Consider the following 26,630-nt stretch of genomic DNA (forward strand, 5'->3'; position numbering starts at 1 on the left):
ACAAGCTAAACAAAGAAATTATAATTAGTACTATAGAGGTGGAACCATTATTTTTATAAGTAGGAATTTAGCATTACAACATGTTAATTTGTAGCATATAACAAAGAAATTTAGAAGCAGGCAGCATGTCTTGTCCTTGCTAAATAATCATTTAAATTCTTCACTGCTAAGATATTGATGGTATAAAAGGTAAGTTCAAAAAAAAAGGGGGTTATTTGGCCCATGTTTTATGATTTTAGCGTATCTTGCTTTTAAAATGTCGGGCTTATGCTTATCATTTATTCAGCAACAATAAATTATCAGTTCATGCTTTATTCCTTTCTTTCCTTGAGTTTCTTTTCAGCTACTCCAATGATGATTCTTGTAACCTAAAGATTCTTTTCCCTTATTTGGTCCTCAATCTTTTCTAATATTGTAGATTCGTGACCCAAAAAAATTTGAGTGGATAACAATTTAGTGCTTGAGTTTTTTAGTACTATAATAATTTAATATTTTTTGTTTCTGATTAACTCGATCCATTGACTGTCTTGGAATGTTGTTAAACTTTTTAAAAGTTTCAGTAGTCTTTTCTAGAAAATAACCAAACTACTCTTAAATTAAAAGGGTGTTTTGGAAAAAAAAAATCTTAAACTAATAACAGCTCAACACTTTATCAACAAACATTTAACCAAATAAATTAAATTATAAACGAAAATATTAAAAACATAGGCATATGGATATAGATAAACTTAAGACCCAGAATATATTTATTAGTATTGTATATATATGAAAGATATTTATAATATTTTCATTAGTATAATATACACATGCCTTAATATTAACATTATACATCTACATATCTATAATATTTATAATTTTATCATTTAATATATATATATGCATATTTTATATTTTATATTGAATAATAAAAAATACTTCAATGAATATCAAAAACCCAATAAATTATGTGTAAATATTTAATTTTTTACTCAGTAATGAATATAATATAAATATTTATTTAAACATAAATATGAGAATAAATGAACTAAAAATCCAAACCGTTGATACATGTTTGATAGTCGATGTCATCCCTGTGGGTAGCCCCTCAACTTGCACATTCCCTTTTTCGTACTTTCGGCAAAGACAGCAGATTGACAAGGTCATTTTTACAGTGCCTCCAAGCTATTGAAATTGGAATTATTGAGGAACGTATTAATCATAAGTTGGCAAGTCGCTCTCTTCCAATTAATCATCTCCAAATGTCAAAATAGTTCGGCAATTTTTAAGGACTTTGCTAGAGACAGTATTCAGCACTGATGTAACAATTCTGAAAGGGATGTGATAATTGAGAGGGAATAAAAAAAAAAACCTTAAGATTATGATTTTTCTCTCTATAAGTTATAAGTAATCCCAATGGCCAATCAGCTCCCCAAAACGCAGCTTCATCTAGAGTTGATGGTAACTCATGCATGTTTGGCAGTATATTAATAGTTGCTTTTCAAATAACTTTTCGTGTTGAAATACATGTTAATAATTTTTTTTATTTTTAAAAAATTATTTTTGACATCAGCACATCAAAACAATCCAAAAAATACAAACCGTATTAAATTTTAACAAAAATAAAAATTTTAAATTTTTTGGAAACGCAGTTTCAGCCGCGTTCCCAAACGCTACACAATTAGCCTTGCAGTAGATTTTGACATGCCTTGATTAATTGAGATCTTTTACAATTATTAAAAAATAAGGATATATATAAAAAATTATAATGCTTATAGAGTAACAAATAGCATACTATTAATTATTTTCTCGTTCCATTTAAAAAAAATATATACATAAAATTATAATCTCTTTTATTATGTTTTCAATGTTATTTCTTCAATTATTAGGCTTTATTCTTTAAATATTATTTACAAAATTTTAAAAATTAAAATCAGAAACAACTAAGAGAAACAATAAATAAATGGACAAGTCAATAAAAAACACAAAAGTTGAGACCTACAAAGCGTAATAATAACAAAGATGAAAATAAATGTTTCAAAAAAAAAAAAAAAAAACAAGACGTTTTTCAAATAAAGATATCATGTAGAAATTGCATTGTTTTGAATGTATTAAGACAAAAATAAAAATAAAAAGAAGAAGAAGAAGATGCTCCTTCGAGATTCGAATCCTCTCCCATCCAAAACATGGAAGAAAAAAAAAAGGACTAAACAACCACTAATATTTTATGCTCATTATTAATTCAGAAAGCAAATGTGATATCACAAGAGAAAGACATAATTTTAAATTATAATTAGTGAGCCACTCTTCTGTAATAAATAATAATAAATCACCTTAATGCCTTTGATGAATTGGTCAGCCATGACATACATGCATGCGGCCCAGTTTCTCTCATGGCTTGGGCTTGGCTAGCTTCGGCTAGAGAACCAAGCCACACACGTGTCTTCACGCCAGTAACCTCCCCAATTATTTGCTCCCCACACGCTCATGCAATCATGATTCGACACGCTTCACTGTGGAGCATAATTTTTTTGTTCCTTCATGGCTAAGCTTAATCAAGCCCAATAATTCTGCGGGCCCCACCAGCTCATGTCACTTTAGTTTGCCTTTTGAAAAAGACATCATGGTGCCCACTGACTAGAAAGCCAATCCCTGTACACATACGGTTTGTGTAGATAATACATACGATATTGGACGAATATACCCTTGAGGAGGCATTTTTCACGCCAACTGGGTGGGTCCTACCAACACCATGAATTCTGCCCATAAATACGAGCCTCCTATGATGCAATTCTTCCCTTTCCTCCTCCTCCCCTCCTCCCCTATCTATTTAGCAATTTCTATAGCCATGTTGTCCACGGTTTCGGCCATTTTCCCATCGGTTGAACCGATGGCCAGCAACCCATTTCAGTCCTTCGAGAACGGCTTTACGCCTTGGGACTGTTTCGACCCCTTTTCAAGCTCTCCCCAATCACCAAAACCTGTTGGTTCGAGTTCCGGTTCGGATAAATCCAACCAGGCAGACCAAAACCCTGACAACTCGAATTCAAACTCTGGCTCCGACGACCCAAACCCTCAAGTTTCAATCATAGATGAGAGGAAACGCAGGCGGATGGTGTCAAACCGGGAGTCGGCAAGGCGGTCACGGATGCGAAAGCAGAAGCACGTAGAAAACCTAAGGAACCAGGTGAACCGGCTTAGGATTGAGAACCGGGAACTGACGAACCGGTTGCGCTTTGTTCTGTACCATTCCCATGGTGTACGGACAGACTACGACCGACTCCGGTCTGAGTATAGTACGCTCCGAAAAAAGCTGTCGGACATACGCCAACTTTTGATGATGAGGCAACTCCAAGAATTGACGTCCGCGTGGCCATGCAATAATATGATTACCACCGAACAAATAGCTCCATCATTAATCACTTCATAAACTATAAAATAAACTCAATAAATCATGAAACTGAAAGTTAAAACAGGAAGAAAACGAAGCTTTATTTGTAGAGTCTTCTGATCAGCACTCTTTGTAGAGTCTTATATATATATGTAAATGATAAAGCTGCTATGAAGCAAAACTTAAATGGTGGGGTTTACGGTGATTTTTGGTAAAGGGTGCTTTTTAGGGCAAAATGATTGGCGGTTTTGGTGAGCCATGGTTCATTATTGTCATGTAACAAGAGTAGTTGAGTCGTGCTCGGTTATTTAAAGCTATATTATCTATCTTGTTTTCCTATTGTTTAATCTCAGTTTACAGCCACACCACTTCTTATGCTCGATTTATCCGCTTATAATTAGAATATGAATGGAATCATGTATATATATAATTAACTATAGATTAGAACAAAAATCAAGATAAGATAAGATTTAATTTGATTTTTTTAATTTAAAATAATATTATTTTAAATTGAACTTCCTGCTATTAACCCGTAACCTAAAACTTAAATTAAATCATTGAACGATCCGGACGAAATTTCATAAGTATGGTACAGGGCATGGATAATGATGCCACGGCATCATCCAGACGCACTCGCCATTAACTTTTGATAACGAAAGAGAACGATCCCAACTTGTGGATCCAAATACATGAGTGGGCTGAGGTTATCAAACACCATGAGAGTAGAGGAAATTGTGTACGGCAAGAGCCTGTATAAAGCCCAAATTGTCCTTTATTTATCAGTGCTTTTTACTAATTTACATCAGTTTTTCCTTCCTTGATTTGTTTTTTCACTTCCCAGGTCTAGCAGAAATATTGGCATTCGATTTGTTAATTATTTCATTATTTTCATCATCGAGTTTTGATGACTCCTGTTATAGCTAATACTTGCATTACGTTTTTTTAATGTTTTTTTTTTCCTAATGGAAGAACAATATCAGTATGATAAAGCATTTGTCAAAATAATTAATAACTAAGTTATGTGGCGAGGATACATGAAAAAAATTAAAATACAATATACATGTTTCCATAAATATTTAAAAATTTATATTAAATATTTTATAATTTAGATATTTATGAGATATTTATATTAAATATCTTAATTATTTTTTAAGACATTTATTTTTAAAAAATCTATATTAAATCATCTTCATCTTTTTAAATAGAACGTCTGATATGGCTCATCTCTGTATATTCTATCTCTCTACATATTATATATCTAAAAAAAATATGTATGATACAAAATTTAAATAAAATTTAAAAAAATATTTAAATTTAAAGAATATTTATTATCCCGTCAACTGAACAAACACTATATATAACTTATGTTTTAAAAAGTATTTTTTTGTAAGTGTCCTCAGCTTTACCAAATTCTCCCTATCTAGTTTTATCTATTCATTGAAAATGCTATCAATCTTTCTACAATGAATTTTTTTAGCCTCATCATGTGCGGCATGAAACATTTATTAATTTAAATCTTAATTTAATTGTATTCACAACAAGAACAAAAAAAAAATACAGTTCAATTAATCTGTAATTCATTTTGATTCATGAATTTTAAAAAACTGTAATCAAATTTTAGCATCTAATCTAAAAACCCAAACCGAGCTTTTTTTATCCTTTTTTTTTCTTCTGGCCTTCAAAGGTCTAAAAACAGTGTTCAAATACTTTTTGTTGTGTCAACTTTTAAATCATAATCAAACCGTGTAAAATATCAAAAAATGCCAAGCATCGACATCCTCACGCCTGCTTGCAAACATTTGGCACAACGTTGAATGAGTGCAGCTACTTTTATAATCATTAAAATTTTAATTATGGTAGTAGAGTAGAATGGACTGTCGCGAAATCTATCTAATATGATATTTAGATCAGTCTAGCTAGAATGATTTGTTGAATCGAGCCTAGCCCGGTTTTAAATTAATTTTTAACCAGTTAATTGTTTCTTAAGTTTTTTTTTATTAAAACAATATTATTTTGATTTAAAAAAATAAAATTAGATGTGAACCATTATCAACTCTCCCTTCCTGAAATTTAGTTCTTACCTTGAATCGAATTTTATAAATATGATTTTAATTCAAAGAACTCCTCCATTTGCAAGAAGCCAAGAATTGAACCCATAATTATGTTGTGTTCTGACTAAACATTTCAAACTGGTAATTCTTATGACGCATTTAATTAGATTCCCTTTGGGCCGGCCATGAATATCAAGAGGCACCTTGCTTTTTCCTTGCCTACCAAAGGTATATTTGGCCCCATCATGCTTATAATTCAACAACTTTTTCAACTAACAATTGAGAGATAGATAGAGATGGAAATAAAATTCACACGATTTGGATAAACCTTTCAATTTTTATTGATTGATTTACACATTTCTTGTCAATATTCATGGGCTTTTATATTTATAAAAAGATTACACCTCTAATTATCATAATCTAACTATAAATAATTATCTAATTAAACAGAGATTTTAATAAACTAATTTAACATAAATTCATTTTTAATAAAGAATTTCTATATACACTAGAATTTTTGTAGCATAATCTGATACAAGCTCGTACGCTTTACTAGTGAAGACATTAATAGAGCTCCCATCCGAGACGTGGTGTGATAACAATTTCAAGTGAGTTCTCCTTAGGTGAGGCAATGCTTGGGCCTTCATCATATCCACAGGCAAGCCTGCACCAGTAAATATTCGCAAGTCAATTACCACCTGAACACTAGAACAAATAAGATATATAAAATTAGTTGATATATATATAAGTTGGTCTGAAAATTCATATTAATTGAAAAAAATACTAAAGGCTTACAACTGGAAAACGTCCCAAAGTTGTTGCCTTGATGACAACATCACGGCGAACAGCTAGAGATCTGATCAGCACCTTCAGCAGGGTTAGATATCATCACGTCCATGAAGTCGCTCTCACGATCGCTTCCCAATTCGCCATCTTTTTTTTTTTCTTAAGATGTTCTTCCAGCCAAGTTCCTATCACGGCAGCAAGTTCCTTGGCAGTCCTCTTCATAGCACTTACATGCCCCTGATAATCAAGCCATGGAATCGCATCGGACATTACAAAAACCAGAGGATTACCTTAAAGAATAGGATGCGTTGCTAAAGAATATTTTTAGAATATTGTTTTTAATATCGGTTACAATAGAAATTACTGCAGCAATCAAGAGAAGATTTGTTTTTTTTTTTTTGTTTTTTTAGCAATTAAATTCCATTTAAAATTCAAATAAATTCTCTTACGAAATTGATTTAATTCTTGGAAACTTGTGTCTAAGTTTTCACACTTCTCCTTCGTCTCTGTACTAGATTTTACGTGAAAAGGAAGGTTTTCTTACAAAGCTAAAAACATTGTTGGTATATAGGTTACCAAGCAACTGGAAGGGTGGTCATGTGCCGAGCAAAGCAACTGACTGAATTTGTCCCTCGTATATGGCAAATGTAGTTCAAATTGACCTGGACGGCAGGCCCAGCTGGGATCAAACTTCTTAGAACTCTCTATTTCGATGCAATGCCAGGTCTCACAGCTAATATCCTAACTGATAATATCTTGATCTTCTTTTACATGTTTGGATACAGCTATGTTCATGTTCGAGGAGTAGTGACATCGCAAGGGACCCTAATATGGGTCCGATCTCGACAACCATCGGTCCCATCCTTTGAAAAAATCTATGCTTGATGTCAAGAAAAGGTCAGGCTAGGACCAATTGTTCAACTAGAGTCGGTGTCTAGGCCAGACTAGGTTTCTGGGCCATTTAAGTGAGTAAAAGCAGTTGAGGGGTCTGCCTGGTGGCAGGGCACAGGAGTTGCTCCTGTCTGGAGTCGAGGGAACTCGATCTCTCAATCTTCAATTGTGATTTCTATTATGTACTTATCTTGGAAGCAACCTACCAAATGGAATCAATGGGGCAAGAAAGTGGACGTCACACCCCGGCCAACAAAGAATCAATGATCAATATGTATTTTGGAAGTTATATGCTGCATCATTCCCGTAGTTCCCTTTTCATTATTTTTGTATTTCAAAAATATTTTAAAAAAAATTTAAATTTTTTTTATTTACTTCAAATTTATTTTTAAATAATTTTAATATATTTCAACATGAAACTTTTTTTAAAAAATACAATCGGTATAGTATAAATTGAAGCATGCATGTCCTGACCCAATCTGATAATGCATTGCGCTCCAGTATCAATGATGGGGTTATATTCACAGAGATGATGCAGCAAATTTCAAAGTTGAGCCGTGAGAAATAAGACATTAACCTCAAACAAAGCAGAAACAAAATCACTTCAATTCACACATTAAAGATCACTAAAGATCCATAGGTACAAGAATGGCCAATACCTATCATTTGGAATCAGCCATGCCTTACATTCTAAATTGAGAAAAATGAACATCCAACAAAGAGAACACGGCCTGCAGGAATTTATCAGATAAATAGACACTCCAAGCTTCTTCACTTTTCCTTGACAGGTTTCATCCTTACAGTTCGCTTGATTACAGGGATGGAATAGGTGATGAACTTGCAATTATCGAACCACTCATGTCCTCATACAGACTAGCAGTGTCATTGTTTTTCTTGCTCTCAGCTCTTGGGCTGCTCCCAGAACTGCTATTGGAAAGGGAACAGAAAGTTGATTTCTGCAAGACTCCCGTCGGAGAAGATCCCAACTGTGGGCTGCCATTGCAACCTTCTCTCAAAAGGCTAAGGGCTGATGAGCTCTTGCAGGAATCCGCATGGCTAGTGCTGGTGGTCAAGACCTCCCCTAAAGGGCCACCAATTGAAGTTCCCCAAGAGATAGGTATCCAGTTGGTTTGCTTTTGGCTTGATTCATTATGGTCAATGCTCACCCTTAAACCCATTTGTACAGGGTCAAACTCGCAAGATAAACTCAATGGTGAGAGGGCAAGTTTCTCTTGTGTGGGTGAGGATGATGATGATGAGAAATCTGATGCGGCCATTGGGATTGACATGGAGAGCTGGGTCCAGTCAGATTTCAACTCTTCTGGCCAGCTAATGACAGAACAATTAGATTGATCCTTCGGCCACTCATCGATAAATTGACGAAGGGGATGCTGATCTTGGCTTTCTTCGTCATTAAAGTTTAGAAAAGACTCGTAGGGTTTAGAGTTAATGTAAGAGCTCTTCTGCGATGGGTTGAGGAGAGAATCAGAGGAAACAAATCCAAACTCTGTTTGAGAGCACTGCTCCATTAAGATATCTTGTTCAGGAACAGAGAAAGAGGACTCATCAGATTTCCGGTTGATGGTGGAAGACACCATAGAAATGCTCTGTGAATCTTGTGCTCTGTCAAAGACTAAAAGTAAGACTATAATATAGTAATTTGGTAAACAATAAGATACAAACAGGATCCATAACTCCACAAATACATTTTTTCAACATAAAAGGCTTCAATCCAAGTGTACAGGGTAATCAAAAAAGAGAAGTTAGAGTGAAACCCATTTTGAAAAAGGAATCCTAAGTTTCAATTACCAGGACTAGCACTGTCACCAAAGTAAAGATGGAATTAATGGGGTCAGCTTTACTGTAAAGTAAAAGGATGAGAGCATGAGTATACATATTGTTAGAGGGAAATACCGTCTTATAAAATTGGAAAGAGATAACAAAAGGCAAATAAAACAAACAAACAAAAGGAAGCTCAAATACACATTATTTTTACCTGTTGACATCAACATCTGCAGAAGTGTTGGCAGCAGTCGGCTGCAAAATTTTGAACTGTTGTTGCGTGGTCATCGCAATGCTTTTGGAGGCACCGCCATTGGTTATAACCAATTTTGACATCGAGTTAGACATTGGCACCACCTTTGAACTGGCAGTCCCAGTGGCAGCATGGCCAGTCTGGCCTTCCACAGGCTTTCTTGAACGATGGCGGCCTCTGTTAATGTGCCTTTCACAATATTTTTGGTCAGCTACAGCATCCCTTGAGCACCGCCATTTCTTCCCATCAGTCCGACGACACCTTCCAGGCTCCAGATCAGTGTTGTTGCCAGGGTAACCAAGATGGAAAGCGCTCCATCCCACTATGCAGATTGGGAAAGAGGAAGGAAAGGGAGCAAAAAAACAACAGATAAAGGGAACAGATCAGCCAGGTGGGGGTTATTGGGGGGCAAAAGAAGAAAATATTAATTAGAGTATTACTGTATAGCTACAAAAACAACTTTCATACAGGTTTGATAATATTTTAAAAAATCATAATAAATTGAAAAAAGCAGGATATTATTTTCACTACCAAACAAGAAAAATAAATCTCAAACACACACACACAAACAAAAATACAGAAATTAAAAGAAAATTATCAATTGGAAATGCATTGTTCTTCAGTGTATTTCAGAGGGATGGAAAAAGGTTACATGAATTGTGAGGGAAGGATCCAGTAGACGAGCCAGGTAAGCCATAAGGGTAGACAGACTTCTTGAGAGGAATGATCAAATTAGAAGGCACAGGCACACGAGCAGTGATGTATTTGTAGATCAAGGCCTGATGTTCAAGCTCCATCCACTGAGATGGAGTAAATGGTCCTCTAACCCCAGTAAAAGGCCCGTGCATGCCTGCATTCAAGCCTCCGGTGTCATAACCTGCAACAAAAGAAAACATTTCTTGCCTGTAACATTTATAGAAGCTATATGTATCCTTAGCTATTTTCCTACTTCGACTTAGGAGAAAAAAAAATACGGGAACAGGCAGTAAACTAAACTATTGCTTAAGTTTATATCTCTGTGTAACTATTGATTTTCCTAAAATTTCTTGCTCCTTTTCCTCTTTTGTATCTAACATTCTCTTAACACAGAAAAATTAACCAAACCCAAAGCAGAAATATCAGGCTCATAAGAGTGGGGAAAATCAACTTTACCCTTTGACAAGACTCGACATGTAAAATTTCTACTAAATGCCCATGAAAAGACCATCACCAGTACATGAAAATAAAGGCGAAGTCCACCTTTTGGACAAGAATGTATCTAAAATCTGTCATTTCCAGGAAACCCTTCACTCAAAATCAAACACCAAACGAAATCCATGTACCAAATTTAACCAAAAAAAACAAAAACTTTAACCCCAACAAGAGAACACTTGAAGAGCTTATATACTTACCTGCACTTCTAATATAAGAAGACGCTGTGTTCTGATGGTAAGGAAAGCTTAAGGCAGTGTAGTTTTGTGTGCTTCTCTCCACTAACCCACCATCTTTGCTTAGAAATGGAGTCGTTTCTGGTCTTGGAGAAGAGAAGCTCATCATGTGCTCTTGTTGGCGAGAATCATCAGAAAGCGTATAATTAGATCTCAGTAAAGAAGTGGGTTGGTGCAATGACATTGTTTTGGTGACAGAAAAATCATCATTTTTTGGCATCTTTGAAGTCCTCCAGTAATCATCTTGAGCAGACGAAGCTGATCTTTCTCGCTTACTTAACACAGATCCAAGAATCTTTGGTTTGGTCTCAGGAGGTGAGACATTAGAAGGAGCTTCACTACTAGTTTCAGGACCCACAAGACCCTCCAAACCAAGAACCCCAAAGTCCATGGCAATCTACAAAGACTGTAGGATTAAAGCAATAGTTCATTGCAAGGAAGTGAAAGTGGAAAAAGGAGCTCTCATGCCTTGAAACGAAGGGGAAGAGAAGGAGAGGTGCATCTCAAGGTTGGGTTTTGTACTTTTAAGTTTTAAGAGAAAGACTTGATTTTTTCTGTAAAAGATTAAAAAAGATTTGAGCTTTGAGAAGGAAAATTAATAATTGGAGAGAGAGAGAGAGAGTTGAGCTTGAAAGTTATAGTTTGTATGTTTTTGTATTTTATTTAAAAAATAATAATTTTTATTTTATTTTAAATTAATTTTTTATATATTTTTAAATTATATTACTATATTATATTAAAAATAAAAAATATTATTTTAATATATTTATAAATAAAAATATTTAAAAGAAATATTAAGGAGCGGATAAGGGTGAGCACACACTCTTCCCTTCTCGGACATGGTACCACATGTTTATCCATGGTTCTGTAGGTGAAAAACAATATATTTTTGGTCATTTGAGGGACACATCAAGCTACAAAAATATTCTTGCAAACAAAGTATTAGATTTGAAAAATAAAGATACGATGAAGGTTTTTCATGTCCTTCTATTTTGACATTATGTGCTAGCAAATCTTTGGCAATTTAGAGGTTACATTTGGGAGCTCGGTTGCAATTTCGATACAAACTGTTTTTTATTTGAAAATCATGTTATTAAGATATGTTTGAAAATGTGATATAAGTTGTTTTTTAAAATGTTTTTAAAATATAGTAAAATTTAATTTTTAAATTATTTTTTATTTGAAATTATATTAAAATAATTTTTTTTATTTTTAAAATTTATTTTCAACATCAACACATCAAAATAATATAGAAATACTAAAAACTATTAATTTGAATAAAAATAATCAAATTTGATAAAAAGTTGATTTACCTCAGCTCTAAATATAATCTTAATTGGATTTAAATCTAAATATATGTTTGAAAATGTGGTATTGTTGAACAAGATAGCTTTTTTTTATGGATAACACATTTAATGTATAAAAAGTCACAATCAAAAACAAATTTTACATATTTTTTTATTGCTTTTTATGTGGATTCTGTGATTAAAAAAAACTATCATTCCCAACCATGACATCCTTTCAAACAAATCCTAAACAATCTAGTAGCATAAGTTAGAAAGATCCAAACAATGACTTTAATTTAGTAAGAAGTTCATGATACTTCTAATTACTGTTTGTATTTGAAATAGATTTTGATCCCAAAGTCATTAATTTCTTTGCTTATGTCCTTTTGATTTATCAATTATTTTCTAAAAACCAACAGAGCAATCCTCTAAATATTATTTGTATTTAAAATAGACTAGAGCTTTTTAAAAGTTTCAATTTTGTTTCTCAAGACACAATTTTATTTTGTTTTTGTTTTTAGTCCATTTGATTGATGAACTACTTTCTCTCATTTTTTTTTAACAATAACCACATTCTCAAATTAGCTTTAACTAGTTAATTGACCTGTGTTTCATCGCGAATTGGATAATTTTTATTTTTTTTCTCAATATAATAGCATTTTTTACATGAAACAAATCTTAATCATAAATAAATAAAAAAGTTATTGTACATATTTAATTACATAAACCAATAACTATTCATGCAACTGAAATTATTAAAAAACTCAATTCATAACCAACCAAAGTTAACCAATTAAACTTATGACTTGGGTTATGGACTTAACTAGGCTAAACAATTTTTTTTATATCTAAAATGGATGCCAATAAAATTGAGAACCAACTAAATTTTAAGGCAATTGGATAATAATATAAACCAAAACAAATTACATTGTTAAATTAATAACCAATAAAAATATTAATTGATGAAATTTAAAAAAATATCTAATTTGTGATGGGTGAAATTTAGAGGGGAGATAAGACAAAGGCATAGGTGTTCAGCCTAGTTGGCCAATAGTGCATGACTCTCAAGAAAAAGGCTTGAGTAGCCCATGCACTTGAATCTTATTTATTTTTTAAGAATGTTTTTTAAGAGGCAAATGACCTATTGTATACTTCTTAAATTTTTGAATAAAAAAGTTAATAGGAAACGCATAACCTGTCTTATTGAAGTAGAAAATATGTCACCAACCATGCCTTTGGTTGTTGAAAAATTGAGTTGTGTTGTTTCAGATAAATAGAAAAACAATTTTCAAGCATATTTTGACCATAAAAAACAAAAACAAAAACATAAACACTTTATAAAATATATTCATAACCTCAAAAAAAAAATACTTGAAACCTACCATCAATCTAAAACCAAAATTGTTTGTGGGCTCAAATCTATCATATAAAGCAAATTCAAAGAAAAAAAATACTGACAACAAACTCTTCTCATTAAAAGGATATTATTAACATCAAAATAACCCTTTCCATGGCTTTAATTGGTGTAAATGATAACTTTCTCTCAAGTTGTATAATACAACAACTTTTCCTCTCCTATCTCAAATAAGAAATAAGAAGTAAATAAAAATAAAATCAACTTTATTTTTTATTTTTAAAAATAGAAAGGACCATGTATTTATAGTTGCAAAAGTTTAGGGACTAAAATGAACATTTTGCACAAACTTTGTTAAAGCCACTTATTCCCTCCGTATTTTTCACTCTAGTCCCTTCTCTTTTAATCTTACACTTTCTCAAAAAATTAACCCAAATTGAAATTCAATTTGGCAATTTAACAGTGAAATTTTAAAAGAGATTAGTTTATACTGTAACTGCGCGAGAGGCTATGGTCCGTTGTGGAAAAGTAATTCCCCATGCCTTTTAGTTTATAGTGTAATGTAATAATACACTTAAGTCCTCTTTTGTTTTTTTTTCTTGCAGATTTTAAACAAAGTCATCTATATCTAGGCTAACGGAGTAGGCTACTAAAAAAAAACTACAATAAAGTTAATTTGTATAGCAAAGAAAAACAATAAATAAATTAGAAACATATAAAGAAAGATAAATCATAAAGATATAATAAATTTATAAAATAAATTGTAATAAACTTGAATTAAAATTGTGTATCAGACAAATTAAAAAATTATAACTAGATATGTTATCTCAATACTAATTTTAAAATATAACTTCTATCTAACAAAATAGAAAAATAACCAATCTAGGAGTTTTTTTTACTAAAAAAAATCTTAACTCATGTAATGAATTAAAATCCATCCTACACGGTGAATCAAATAACCTAGAGTCAGAATGGTTTTCAATCCCTTACAAGTACTTCAAAAACAATTCATAGAATAAACTTTCATAGAATCAAATAACTTTCATAATACTCGTACATTGAGTCCTTTCAAAACCACTAAACTTCCATTTAACATAAATCAATATTAAATCCACTATTAACCAAGCTAGTTGTATAATAAGTGTTTGAGATTGTGATAATTTTTATTTTTAGATATATTTTATTTGAAAAAATATCAAATTAATATTTTTTTTAGTATTTCTTAATGATTTTTATGTGTTAATATAAAAAATATAAAAAATCCATTTTTTTTAAATATATTTTAAAGTTAAAAACACTTTTAAATGTGTATTTGATATTGTTTTACACAAAGTTGTCAATTTCATCTCGTTTCGTCTAGAATAGCCAAAACATTTCATACCAATTCAAAAAAGGGAACAAAATAGAACAATTTTCATCTTATTTTGAATCTCGATTCGTTCCAGATTTTTTGGCTAAATTCCGTCCGGAATATTCTGGTTTCATTCCACAAGTTTCGTTCCAGTCTTGAAAAGTCATTGAATCAAATTAAACTTGATTCAATTTAATTAATTAAACCATCCAAGTATAAAAAGCTCTTTTTCATTACTATTTTTAATAACAATGATATTAATAATAATATTGAAAACTATTATTACTATTTTCATTAACAATGATATTAATTTTTTAAAATTAGAATTATCACTAATATATATGGTTTATATTCATGTTGTTTTTTTTCAAGTTTATACTTTGTAGGAATTTGAGCAAAATAAGGGATGCTTTAGATCACATTAGCCTTGATAACATTGACCTAGTTTTATATTTAAAATATTTGTGTTAAAGAATTTTAATTTCATAATATTTTGATATTTTGATTAAGTTGAATTACTTTAAGTTAAATATCTATTTAATCTTGACTATTTAGAAATATTTTAAATTTTGAAATTATATTTGTTTGACATTGTGTTTGTATTGCATAATTTATAATTAATTCATCTTGAATTTGAATTATATTTGTTGAATATATATATATGTGTGTGTGTGTGTGTGTGTGTGTGAACAGTACAACTTCAAAACGACACACCGAAACACTTTGAAACTGAAACATTCAATTCCAATTGAAAAAACAAAACACCTACCGAAACGGAATTGGCAACCTTAGTTTTACGGAATGTTTTTTATTTGAAAATGAATTAATATATATATATATATATATATATATATATATATATTATATCAGTACATCAAAATCATTTTAAAACATTAAAATAATATCAATTTGATATTTTTTTAAGCTAAACATAATTTTAAAACATACTCAAATATAATTTTAAACATAATACCAAATAATCACTAAAAAAATACTATACGTTGTATTACTGAACAGATATATAAACTGCATACACTTCTTCCCTTTCCTTGATGATATCACCTGTCTCCTTACTAACAAACCAACTATCAACTTTCATCTATTCAAATGTTTACTGTATATTTTGGATATCAACAATAATCCAATGTTATATTATTGGATGTGATACCTAAAAATTTGAAGTTGATGACACAATCATTAATCTCACATTGATTCTCATGTCTTCGCCATAAATTTAATTTGAAAAAGTTTAAACTACCATCTCTGCTTCTGAATTCATTTGGCACTTCATCTGTCATCTTCTTCGTGCAAAATCTCGAACTCCGAATCTCTTCCAATCATCTGTCATATATATATATATATATATATATATATATATATATATATATAAACAGTATAATCCCCAAACAACACGCCAAAACACTTTAAAAATAAAACATTTCATTTCAATTAAAAAACCTAAACACGTATTAAAACAGAATTGACAACCTTACTTGAAACAATGCCTCAAAAACATGATTGAACTTCAGCCAAACACTTATTTCAATATTTTTAGAATATATTTCAAAGTAATAGATTCAAACAATTAAAAAATAAAATAAAATTTAATTTTTAAAAAAAAATACAATTCAACCGGGCTTTCAAATACACTTTTAAATTATATTTATTAACATTGTTTACGTGGTTTAAATTGCAGTTAACTTGAAAAAAAATATAAAAAAGGATGCTTTTTCAAGTTTACTGCATTTTGAAACACGAGATTAGCACATAGATAGACATGCATTTACTACTAAGATTAATGGAGGTATTTTGTCCTCATCGATCAATGTAAAGTTTTAAACTCTTGCAAGCCTCTAGTTTCATTTCCAATGAAGACCGACCAAGTACCATTATTGAATGTTAGTTTTTGGACAAAAAGATAGAGGTGGAATTAAATCTTGGCCAAGCTAGAAGAAAAATTCAAGAAGTCATGGCATAACCTTGGTATTTACAAACTGCTTCTGGCCACCAAGTATAACATCACACCAAACATACCACTCTTGGGAGCAGCATTTTTGTCCTGATCGAAGTCTAGCAACGTGTTTGTCTGCATGATTGCTACCAACCTTTTAGATCCAGGGGTAATCTTTAGAGCCAACCCCCATGGTTTAGAGGTGGAAACAAATGATTGATACTGAAAAGGTGGTCTGAAGATTTGAAATCCGGTCAAACATATAATGCCCATATGAGAGCTGAGATGAAGAATACCTTGAATTTCTAAATGAGAACATGTTTCCTGGCTTGAGGTCACGTTGAACCAGTGGCTCTGGCTTGGTCTGATGGAGAAAGAGCAGACCAGTGGCTATCTCAGCCACAATTCAGAACCTTTTATTATATTACATAGAGCAGTATCATCAAGTTTCATAAACAATAGCTAGTAATCTATCCAGTCTCCAAGTACTCCTAACGAATCAAGTCCCATGAAAAAGCCTCAGAAGTTCTTCTATATACAATTGATCTACCATGCAAGAACAACCTGCCACGGACATGTCAGCACCATCAGCAAGCTCATAGTCTCATAACCACCTTAGTTTCTTAACCAGGAGCCCCATCAGTAACTCCAAGCAAGAAGCAAATAAACAATCAAAATCAAATAGGAAAAAGAAAAACTTGGAAAGATAAAAGACCAAAGAGTGTGCAGATGCTGCTAGGAAAGTGGAAAAAACCTCATCAGCATCAACAAAAAAAAAATTTAAGACAAATCAACTGTGGTTATGCAAAAGAAGTAAAAAACCCATCTCTCAAAAACTTCCAAAAGCATAAACAAAGGGATGGAGATACATGGGAACAAGAACAGCTTATCAGAAACAAAAAAAAAAGACTAAATTACTTAAAAACTTGATAAAATAGTCAATTATAAAAGATAAAACTATGGTTATAAAACTACTAAATACTAATTAATTATCATAAATACCTCTAGCTTTTGGGGTTCCATTTCCATATACCTCAACCATGTACTTTGCGATGGTTTCTTGGACACGAGCAAAAAATGAGAGATTGAATCTAAGCTGTTGATATAAAACCATGAGAAAAATCCAATGGTGGATAAGAAGTCCAAGTCATCTGTCCATGTCAAAATTATTTCCCTCTCATACCAAAACCAACAATTTGGCACCATTTTACAGCTGTCATAACTGAAATTTCCTTCTTGTCACAAGTTAAGTTTGATTCGAGGGGGAGGAAAGAATTGCATTGGACAATATGAACCTTAGACAATATGACCATTAGGATTTAGTTATAGCTATACGCGCATTTTATTAGTGCAGGGTTTGTTAAGAAAAGATGCCACGTGTGGCCAGTAGCGAAAATATAGGAAGTTATCTTCATATATAAGATCTGTAACAGAATTGGAGAAGGATAATAATGAACATAATGAAAGAATGCTGAGCTGAATGCGTGGAATTCTGCTTCTATCTCTCTCTTCTTCTTCTATTTGCTTACTAACTTGTAAACACCATGAATGGAACTTGGCTACTAGCCATTCCCATCACTAAGGCACCTCTGGATGTTATCCAGATTGGTTCCCAGTCAATCAGACACGCACATTTCTCCTTTTATTTTCTTTCTTAAAATCTCTAAGCAGTTAGGAGGAGGAGTAGTTGAGTCTACTGATGGGTTTGCTACTACCACTGCTGCTTCACTTGTTCGTGTAAAAGATGACAGTGGTGTTGTTAAATGGTATTTACTTGTGTTCCCCCCCCCCCCCGCCCCGTTTTACTTTTTTTTTTTTTTGGGTTTTCTTATTTTGTGCTATTAATTTGAGTTTGAAGATTTTCAAGAAATGTAGCTATGATTTGTTTGATTTTTTTTTTTAAATATGGGTTTTTCTATTTTTGTGTTCTTGAATTGATTTTAGGGTTCAAAATTATGGGTTCTTTGATTTTTTTAAAGAAATTGAGTAACCCGGTTGATTTTTGAACAAACTCTGTTTCTGGGTGTTTCTAGTTTTGTGTTCTTGATTTGATTTTGGGGTTTTCAATCATGGTTCTTTGAATTTTTTAAGAAAGAGGGAACCTAGTTGCAGAAATTAATTAAGGAATCAATAAAGTAATTCATGTCTTTTGTTTTTTTGAATTGATACATGCAGTGAAGAGTGCAAAAAGGATATGCCAGTGGCTTTATAAGTTTCCAAGGCCGTAGTCTTGATGCTAAAATCAAGATTGATTCTGGTTAGTTCAGTTTCATAATATAGTCTTGATGCGAAGAGGCACTAATTTTTTTTTATCTGATTAATCAACTGATTGTTTGTCATGATTTGGGGATTGTGAATTAGTGATTTGGTTTGTAGGAAGACAGCAACCTTGACAGAGCCGAAAGCGAAGAAAGAGGAGAAGGGCAATGATCAAAATGCACTGAAACGACCTCCCATTACTTTCTTTCTCCTCATGTAATAATGCCTTTTGTTGCTTGTTTGTGTGGTGTAATATAATGTGATGATAATGTGTGAATGTGGGAAGTGGGGTTTGTATTGATGTGTGTTGTTCTTTAATTAGGGGTGATCTTAGAAAAGAGTATAAGGAAGGCAACCCGCATTCTAAGAATGTTAAGAAGATAAATGAAACATAATAGTTTTGTCATTTTCAATTTTATTATGTTGTTCAAGTTGATATACTAATAATTATAAGGGGTGATTTTAGAAAAAAGTATAGTAATGCTAATGCTGCATTTGATGAAATTCAGGTTGCAAGGGAAGGTGGTAAGAGAGGGAAATCAATGACTGATGTCGAACCCGACATTGTGGCAGCCTTAAAAATTTTAAATCTTTGGAAAGAACGGATTTCTGGCATCTTGTTTTTTAATAGGAAATGGTTTTGTTTAAAGAGTCGTCACCTAGTATTATGGTCATTAAAAACCCTAACTGGTCAACAGAGATTCTATGGTTCGGGATCGGTTACGTAAAAGGAAAGATATTATCACCCCTTAAACGTTCTGCCTGAGGCAGACTGCATTGCTGGTTTTGTCTTAAATTGCTAAATATTTATTGGTTTATGCTCTGACGATTTATTTTTATTCCTGACTCTTGTGTCAGTGAATAAACAAATAAAAATAAAATTTTTTTTATGCATGCACATATTTTTATTTTTTAAGCTAAATAAAACAAAATACAACAAATAAAAATAATATAAATTTAAACCGATATTTTTATTCCTGACTCTGGTGTTAATAAATAAACCAATAAATTTATATTATTTTTATTTATGCATATATATTTTTTTTATTATTATTTTTTTTTTTTTTTTTTGAGCTTGGTTAAGTCCAGCCCGCCCGGCCCGGCCACCGGCGCGTGCTGTTTCACTGTGCAAGTGGATTAAAATTCAATTGCACAGTGTAAAAGACACTTGAAATAATGCAGAAGAAGAAGAAGTCGCGTACCTGGTCTGCTGGAGGCGAAGGCGCGCGGTTGCTGATCAACCAGCCATTTTCTTGCTTTCCCTGCCTTTGAGTTTATTCCTCTGTTTTTTGTTTCGTTTGGTGATACTCCCTTCTGCAGGTTCACTCCCGCTCTGTTTTCGTCTTCCCCTCTGGTTTCCCCTGTTTATGGTCTCTCTCTCGCTGTAAGTTCCTCTACTCGTTGTCTCCTCTCTTTATACTCACTGTTTTCGTTTTCTTCGCAGCTTTTTAGATGATGCAGGAGCTAAAGAGATGATGAATATATCTGTCATGTTTTGGGAAAGTCTGTGAATCAGATTTTTCATTGTTCTTTTGCCTGTCAAGAGTTAACTGATACACACCAAGAGTTACCTAGTTCCATGTCACCGAAATAAAAAGGGAAAACCATTCTCTCTCTCTCTCTCTCTCTCTATATATATAGCAGGATGGGCAATGGCGGAGGAGAACACCTCCCATAATTAAACCCTGCATGACATGGTGGATTTTAACTGCCATAACACATCTACATAATAGCACAACATACTGGTGATTTATCAATGCTTGTATGTAGTAGAATTTGAACTCTGCTATTCCTATTAATACCTGGCTTTCAAGAGCAATTTTATTGATCTCTCGGACAGCCATCGCTACCATGCTTTTCCTGCCCTATATGTCCTACAAACTTCATATGCAGTCATAATAGTTCTAGCTTTAATAACTTAAACCAAACCAAATCTTTGACCTGCAGGATCCGCCAAAGCTCAACCGTTGTACAGAGTTGCTGTCTATGCAAGAGGAGCTAAAGCAAGCAAGGAAGGCTTTTGAGGTAGACGAAGAGAAGCTAGCGTCAACGGAGTGACATGGGATAGGAATAGTTGACGCGTAGCTGTTTGTAAATAGTGGAACTGGATAAATCAATCTGAGTTTAAAAAGTTTCTCCGAACAAAGGTGTTGCAGACCCATTTGAAAGGACGGAATCCATCATTTCATGTTGTAACCATCGTCAAGGCATCTGCGGGAAGGATTGCTGCAAACTTCAGGAATGCCTTCCCCAAGTTTTAATAGTTGACACACGGAAGTGGACTTTGAGTTGTAAATTAGCCTTACGGCCGCACTCTTACTTATGGATGAAGAATCTTAACTATTGATCCATGCAGATGGTCATGCAAAGTGCATAGAACTGTGCTCCGCCCAGTTACTTTGGACAGAAAAACAGTATCTTGGATGCTCTAGAGTTTTACTTTGTTCATTTCCCAGCGTACATGAATCTCCTTGAGTCTAGTATTCTTGGTTGACATAACCCATTATATTATCTTATATATGCGTCGAAGATTGAATGTCATTTGGTTGATTTATACATGCGCGCTTCAAAATCAAATTCACAATAAATTCAGCAACAAGTAACTCCACAGGTTAAGAACAAGATGGTGGAAACGTCAATCTTCTCCAATTCATTTGTGTGAATCACCAACGCGCGTACAGGCACTGTTTTCCAAGGCACATCTCGTATGCATGGTGAAAAGTTCAAAGAGCCCGCAGGGGAATAAATGGCTTTCTGGATTTCCATATATAATGCCATGTTAGTATGTTACAATTTCGACCCGAGCCAAGATCGCCATGGCCTTCAACTTCTGGCATGTCATAAATATATTCCTTTTCTCTGTGATAGAATTCTTGCAAGGCGGTGAGAGCATGACAAGGACGAGAGCTTTGCCTTCATGCACTAGTCAGAAACTACGTCCTAAACTTTAAATATTACTCGTTCCTTGCCACACGAAAAAAACTAAAAAAGGGACTGTTAAATCCTCTTTGTATTAGTTATTACCCATTCCTTGCTCATTCTGGCTACGATTTGATTCGGAAAAATGCTTCCTCCCTGTTGTTTTCTTTCTTTGCGCACAGAAAAAAAGTCATCCACGCTTCCATAAATCCATTTCGAGCCTTAAATTCATTTTAATTCATATTTCAACGTCTAAAATTCAAAGATTATTTTATACTTCATTAAATTTTTTGTTCATAATAACATTATTTGAAAGAATCAAGGCTTAGGAAATACACGATTCAACTCCTGCCATAAACCAGCTCTTGGGCCCGTATTTACTGTAAAGTTGCTTTTTTTTTTTTTTTTTTTAAGAAATGGTTGAGTTAGAAAAAATAAAATTAATGTTTAACTATATCATAAAAAATAAACTGATGAAATTAAAAAAATTATTTTATAAATTATTTTAAATACAATAAATAATAATTAAAATAACAAAGAATAAATTTTACAGATAAAAAAATTAAAAGATAATGAAATTAAAAAAAACTATAATTTCATAAATTATTTCAAATAAAAATAGATAGCAATCAAAAGAATAGGGACCAAATATAATAGATAAAAATTTTCAATTAAAAAAATGATAAGAGAAAAGAAAATAATAATAAAAAAACAAAAATTAATATAAAAATTAAATTAAATCAAATTTTGAAGGATAAAATTGTAAAATTCTTGACTGAAAGTACCTTGCGAATTAGAAACAAAAAATCCTCAACTGATAGCTTTCCCCTCTTTGATCCGATTTCTCGGGCTTTATGTGCCTGCAAAAAAAGAAGTTGCATATGGATATGATATTATGATACCATCGTGCTAAAGGGGGACAAAATTACTAACCTAAACAGATGCTTACCATATCCGTAACATATTCCACAACAATATCCTCCACAAGTGCCACTGTCTCTGGGAGCGGCTGCTCAAGCAGCAGAAGATAAGTGTAAGTATATTCAATTGCAGACCAAACTAACTGATTTTTACACAAAGATGTTTGATATCAATGACATGAGAGTTCCTCAGCAGTTATCCAACTATTATTGATGGGACTGTTCCTACTTGCAGCAAGTACGGAAAAGGTCTGCCCATAATAAATAATCTCTTGAAAATGGTAATTTTAAGTTATTACTATTTAATGCAATGGATTCATGAGCCTATCAAGCAATTAGAAAAAGCCTCTAGGAAAGTTATTTTAACTAGATCGCCCACTCCTTTAAGGTGATAGATTGATTATGCTGCAACTCATACGTTCTAGTATACTGCCTTAAAGGTCCAGGTTGGTTTAAAACACTTTTCTTCCAAAATGTGGTGTGCTACCATATGGTAATTTGAGAGAGGATGGAAAGCACTTTTACAAACTTTTCACGTTAGATTCAGGAGAGTGCATTGCAAGTTCTATAGCCAGTAGATTATCACTGTACAATTTTAGCAAAATGCATAACAATACTAAACAGTTATCGCTTTGTTGTTACCTGGAGAAAAACTCATTCCATCAATGAAAACCTATTGGGTTGTTCTAATCTTATGATTCGGATCACGGGTCTGACAAGATAATTCGGATCATTTATTTTGGATTTTTTAATTGATTTTTTTTTAAGTTTCATATTTCAACATTGGGTTTAATGGTAATTGAGTTTTGTAATTCTTTTGTATTTGCTTTTTATAAGGTTATCGTGATCTAATAACTTGATACGTGGATTGACAAGTTAATTTAGATTGATCCTAATCAATCAAATAAATTGATGTCTCAATGTTTATTAAAAAAAAAATCTCATATTAATTTTGGGTCTTTCTTTGTTTACAGGGATGAAGGCAATGGCAGAGCTGATTCTTCTCGGTGCTGCCCCTCCCTTTTCTTTCTCTCTGAGAATTTATGCTTTTTCACTCTGTATTTCTATGTTTTTTTGCCTTAGTTCCCTTTTCTCCCCTCCTTCTCTGTTCTGGGTTTTCTTCCCTCTTTATAGAGATCCCCAGCCGCTTCCTCTAATCAGTCCTGCCTTTGCAGGACTGTTATCTTCCACGCACGAGATCGTGGGCGAGAGACGTGGTCCATGATCGGATCGAATTCGTTGCAGATCTTCAGCCTGCTAAACCGGGATGGAGAAGACGAACACGGCTGTTCCCAGCAACGGCGACGTTTCGACAACAATGAACATTTTCACTTTGACCCCTGCTTGTTTGGAAATTCGGCAATTGGACCCCAAACAAATAAAGATTTCTTTTAATTTTGCCCCTTTGATTAATTTCAATTAAGTCCTTGAATTTATTTAATTAATTAAATCAAAGTTTAATTAAGTCATCAAACTCATTAATTCTTCAATTAAACTCTTGATTTCATTAATTAAAATAATCTAAATTTTAATTAAATCAATTCTCCAATAAGTCGTTGATTTAATTAATTAACCTAATCTAGAGTTTAATTAAATCTTTAAACTTCCAATCATGTTGCCCTCCATTCTTCATTTATTTTATTTTTACTTGTTTTTCATCATTTTTTTTAATAAAATAATTAAAATAAAAAGGTCAAAAATTGGGTTATGACAGTTGCCCCCTCTTTATAATATTTACTATGCAAAGATATTAGAAATTTTCATTTTCTTTTAGCTTTGTGTAGTAAATCTATAAAAAAAAATAGATACAGAAAGAACTTTTGCTTCTTTTTTTTATTTTTTAGTTTTGAAAACTTTGAAAATAGTAGATTGACACAAGACCTTTACAGAGAGATGTAGAAATCAAGAAACAAGTCATTTGGGAAACGACCCATTTTTTTTTAAATGGATCAAATTGTTTTAAGCAACCTGCCCAATAATAAAAGAAACGTGAAGAATTTCACGAGTGGTCTAATTGTTCCAGGCGACCTACCCAATGATTGAAAAATACAAGGATTTTTTTTTGTAATGGTATATTGTAATGGGTTTCCGGCCTAGATGGTCACATTGTAATGGGTTCCCTGCCCAGTATATGATGGTAAATTGTAATGGCTTACCTGCCCAGTTGGTCACATTGTAATGGGTTACCAGCCCAGTTAGTCACATTGTAATGGATCACCGACCCAGTTGGTCACATTGTAATGGGTCATCTGCCCAGTGGAAAAATACGAGAATTTTTCAAAATGGTAAATTGTAATGGGTTACCAGCCCAGATGGTCACATTGTAATGAGTTACCTATCCAGTAGAAAAATATGAGGATTTTTTTTTTTAATAAGACATGATAGGGCTCGAAGGCGCATCATTCAATAGATGGAAGCTCGAAGGAAATGAGGGCTCGAAGGCGCACTCAAAAGAAGGTAGGATAGGAAATGCACTACCTTTGATGGTCGAGGGCTTGAAAGCACGCTAAAAAAGAAATAAGACGAGGGCTTGAAGGCGCGCTCGAATGGAGATAAGACGAGGGCTCGAAGGCACGCTCGAATGGAGATAAGACGAGGGCTCGAAGGCGCGCTTGAATGGAGATAAGACGAGGGCTCGAAGGCACGCTCGAATGGAGGTAGGATAGGAAATGCACTATCTATGATGGTCGAGGGCTCGAAGGCGCACTCGAAAATAAATAAGACGAGGGCTCGAAGGTGCGCTCGAATGGAGATAAGACGAGGGCTTGAAGGCGCGCTCGAATGGAGGTAGGATAGAAAATGCACTACCTTTGATGGATGAGGGCTTGAAGGCGCGCTAAAAAATAGATGTGGTGAGGGCTCGAAGGCGTACTCAAAAGGAGGTAGGATAGAAAATGCACTACCTTTGGAATGGAAAAAAATGAAAGGTGGTGGAAAAATACAGAGATTTTGCTGGTGGCCTAATTCTCATGGGTAGCCTACCCAGGTTGAAAAATTTTCAACAACAATTTTGATCTTTGGCCATTTCAAGTTGGCCTTCCACTTGATGGATTTCGTTGGAATTTTCTTATATGAAATTTGCAAAACTCATTGCCCAATGTCTCAAAGTTTAAATGATATGCATGCATCTTTACCTGATTTGAAATATAGGCCCCAATTTCTTCATAGTCTTCTTGTTGATTGATTGGTGAGATCTTGCTATCTGACTTGAGTCATCTTTTTCGCTTGACTTCTATCCCACTCAAGTTGGCCCATGTAAGTTTATTTCCAGATTTGTTTACATAACTCAGCTTTTGTGGTGCCCATCGTGACCCACTTGCTTGCTAGAGATTTTCTATCTCGTCAAATAATTTGAGAGGATTATTCATTACCCCTCGTCTCACTACTAAAAACATTCGGTATCACTTACTGAAAGGATCGAGTTGTCTTTTGTAAACCAAAATGCTCACTTGTCTTATTGAAAGGGATGATAGATTTTTCTTAAACACAATGTTGCCCCCTTGTACTGGTCATTGCCCCCAAGTGTGCTATGTCACTGACTTAGATGAATAATGGTTTTAAGAGGTCATTCTCTCATTTGGTGAAGGAATATGGGTCTAGAATGAATCTTGAAATCTTAATCTTGCATTTTGAAAACAAAAATTATTTCGATGCGAGTCTAAAACAATTTGCTTTTGAAATCTTGCAACTCCTTGGTTATTTTCTTTTTTGAAAAAGAGATTATTCTCTCTTGTGTTTGGCAATGAGGTCTTCGGTGAAAATATGTCATGAGATGACCTTTTGTTTCGAAGTGAAGGGCTCGAGAAAAAGCTCGAGGTTTTATATGAGAAAAACTTGTCTCTTTTTGAACATTTATTTTTATCAGCATGAAGAATAAAGAGTAGTTTATTCTTGATGTCATGAATCTTATGAAAAAGTATTCTTTGCATTTTGAGAGCATTGTTTATTGTTCTAGATTGCTTGCTTGTTTGATTAGAAAGGACTTCTACAGGCACGTAACATAAGCTGTGGTTTTTGGCAATGAAAGAAAAGG

General features: G+C 33.1%; 1 protein-coding gene and 2 long non-coding RNA genes across 4 annotated transcripts; 2 read left to right on the forward strand and 1 right to left on the reverse strand.

Annotated features, from left to right (window-relative positions):
- Positions 1-7,660: 7,660 nt before the first annotated feature.
- On the reverse strand, positions 7,661-11,149 carry LOC118037292 (growth-regulating factor 1). Its single transcript, XM_035043225.2, has 4 exons — positions 10,522-11,149; positions 9,783-10,007; positions 9,092-9,452; positions 7,661-8,718 (listed from the first exon to the last, which is right to left on the reverse strand). The coding sequence occupies exons 1-4, from the start codon at positions 10,946-10,948 to the stop codon at positions 7,908-7,910; spliced, it is 1,824 nt and encodes a 607-aa protein (XP_034899116.1). The 5' UTR covers positions 10,949-11,149; the 3' UTR covers positions 7,661-7,907.
- A 6,475-nt stretch (positions 11,150-17,624) lies between these two features.
- LOC118037489 (uncharacterized) lies at positions 17,625-21,107 on the forward strand. Of its 2 annotated transcripts, XR_004685615.2 has the most exons (3): positions 17,625-18,265; positions 18,675-18,756; positions 18,876-21,107. It is a non-coding gene; the product is annotated as an uncharacterized lncRNA (long non-coding RNA). The 2 variants fall into 2 exon arrangements; XR_012167838.1 differs by having other exon boundaries at positions 18,675-21,107.
- A 2,439-nt stretch (positions 21,108-23,546) lies between these two features.
- Positions 23,547-23,994, forward strand: LOC140954495 (uncharacterized). The gene is made up of 2 exons (XR_012167812.1): positions 23,547-23,604; positions 23,773-23,994. It is a non-coding gene; the product is annotated as an uncharacterized lncRNA (long non-coding RNA).
- Positions 23,995-26,630: the final 2,636 nt, after the last annotated feature.

This window comes from Populus alba, chromosome 14 (genome assembly GCF_005239225.2).
Source record: "Populus alba chromosome 14, ASM523922v2, whole genome shotgun sequence".
Taxonomy (NCBI): domain Eukaryota; kingdom Viridiplantae; phylum Streptophyta; class Magnoliopsida; order Malpighiales; family Salicaceae; genus Populus; species Populus alba.

Bases quoted from the DNA above. Each gene is read 5' to 3' on its own strand.
- LOC118037292 (XM_035043225.2), bottom strand. From the start codon at position 10,948: ATGGACTTTGGGGTTCTTGGTTTGGAGGGTCTTGTGGGTCCTGAAACT. The intron at 10,008-10,521 runs GTAAGTATATAA...CTTTTGTTGCAG, and splicing joins TTCTTATATTAGAAGTGCAG to GTTATGACACCGGAGGCTTG. The intron at 9,453-9,782 runs GTAACCTTTTTC...CAATCTGCATAG, and splicing joins ATCCTTCCCTCACAATTCAT to TGGGATGGAGCGCTTTCCAT.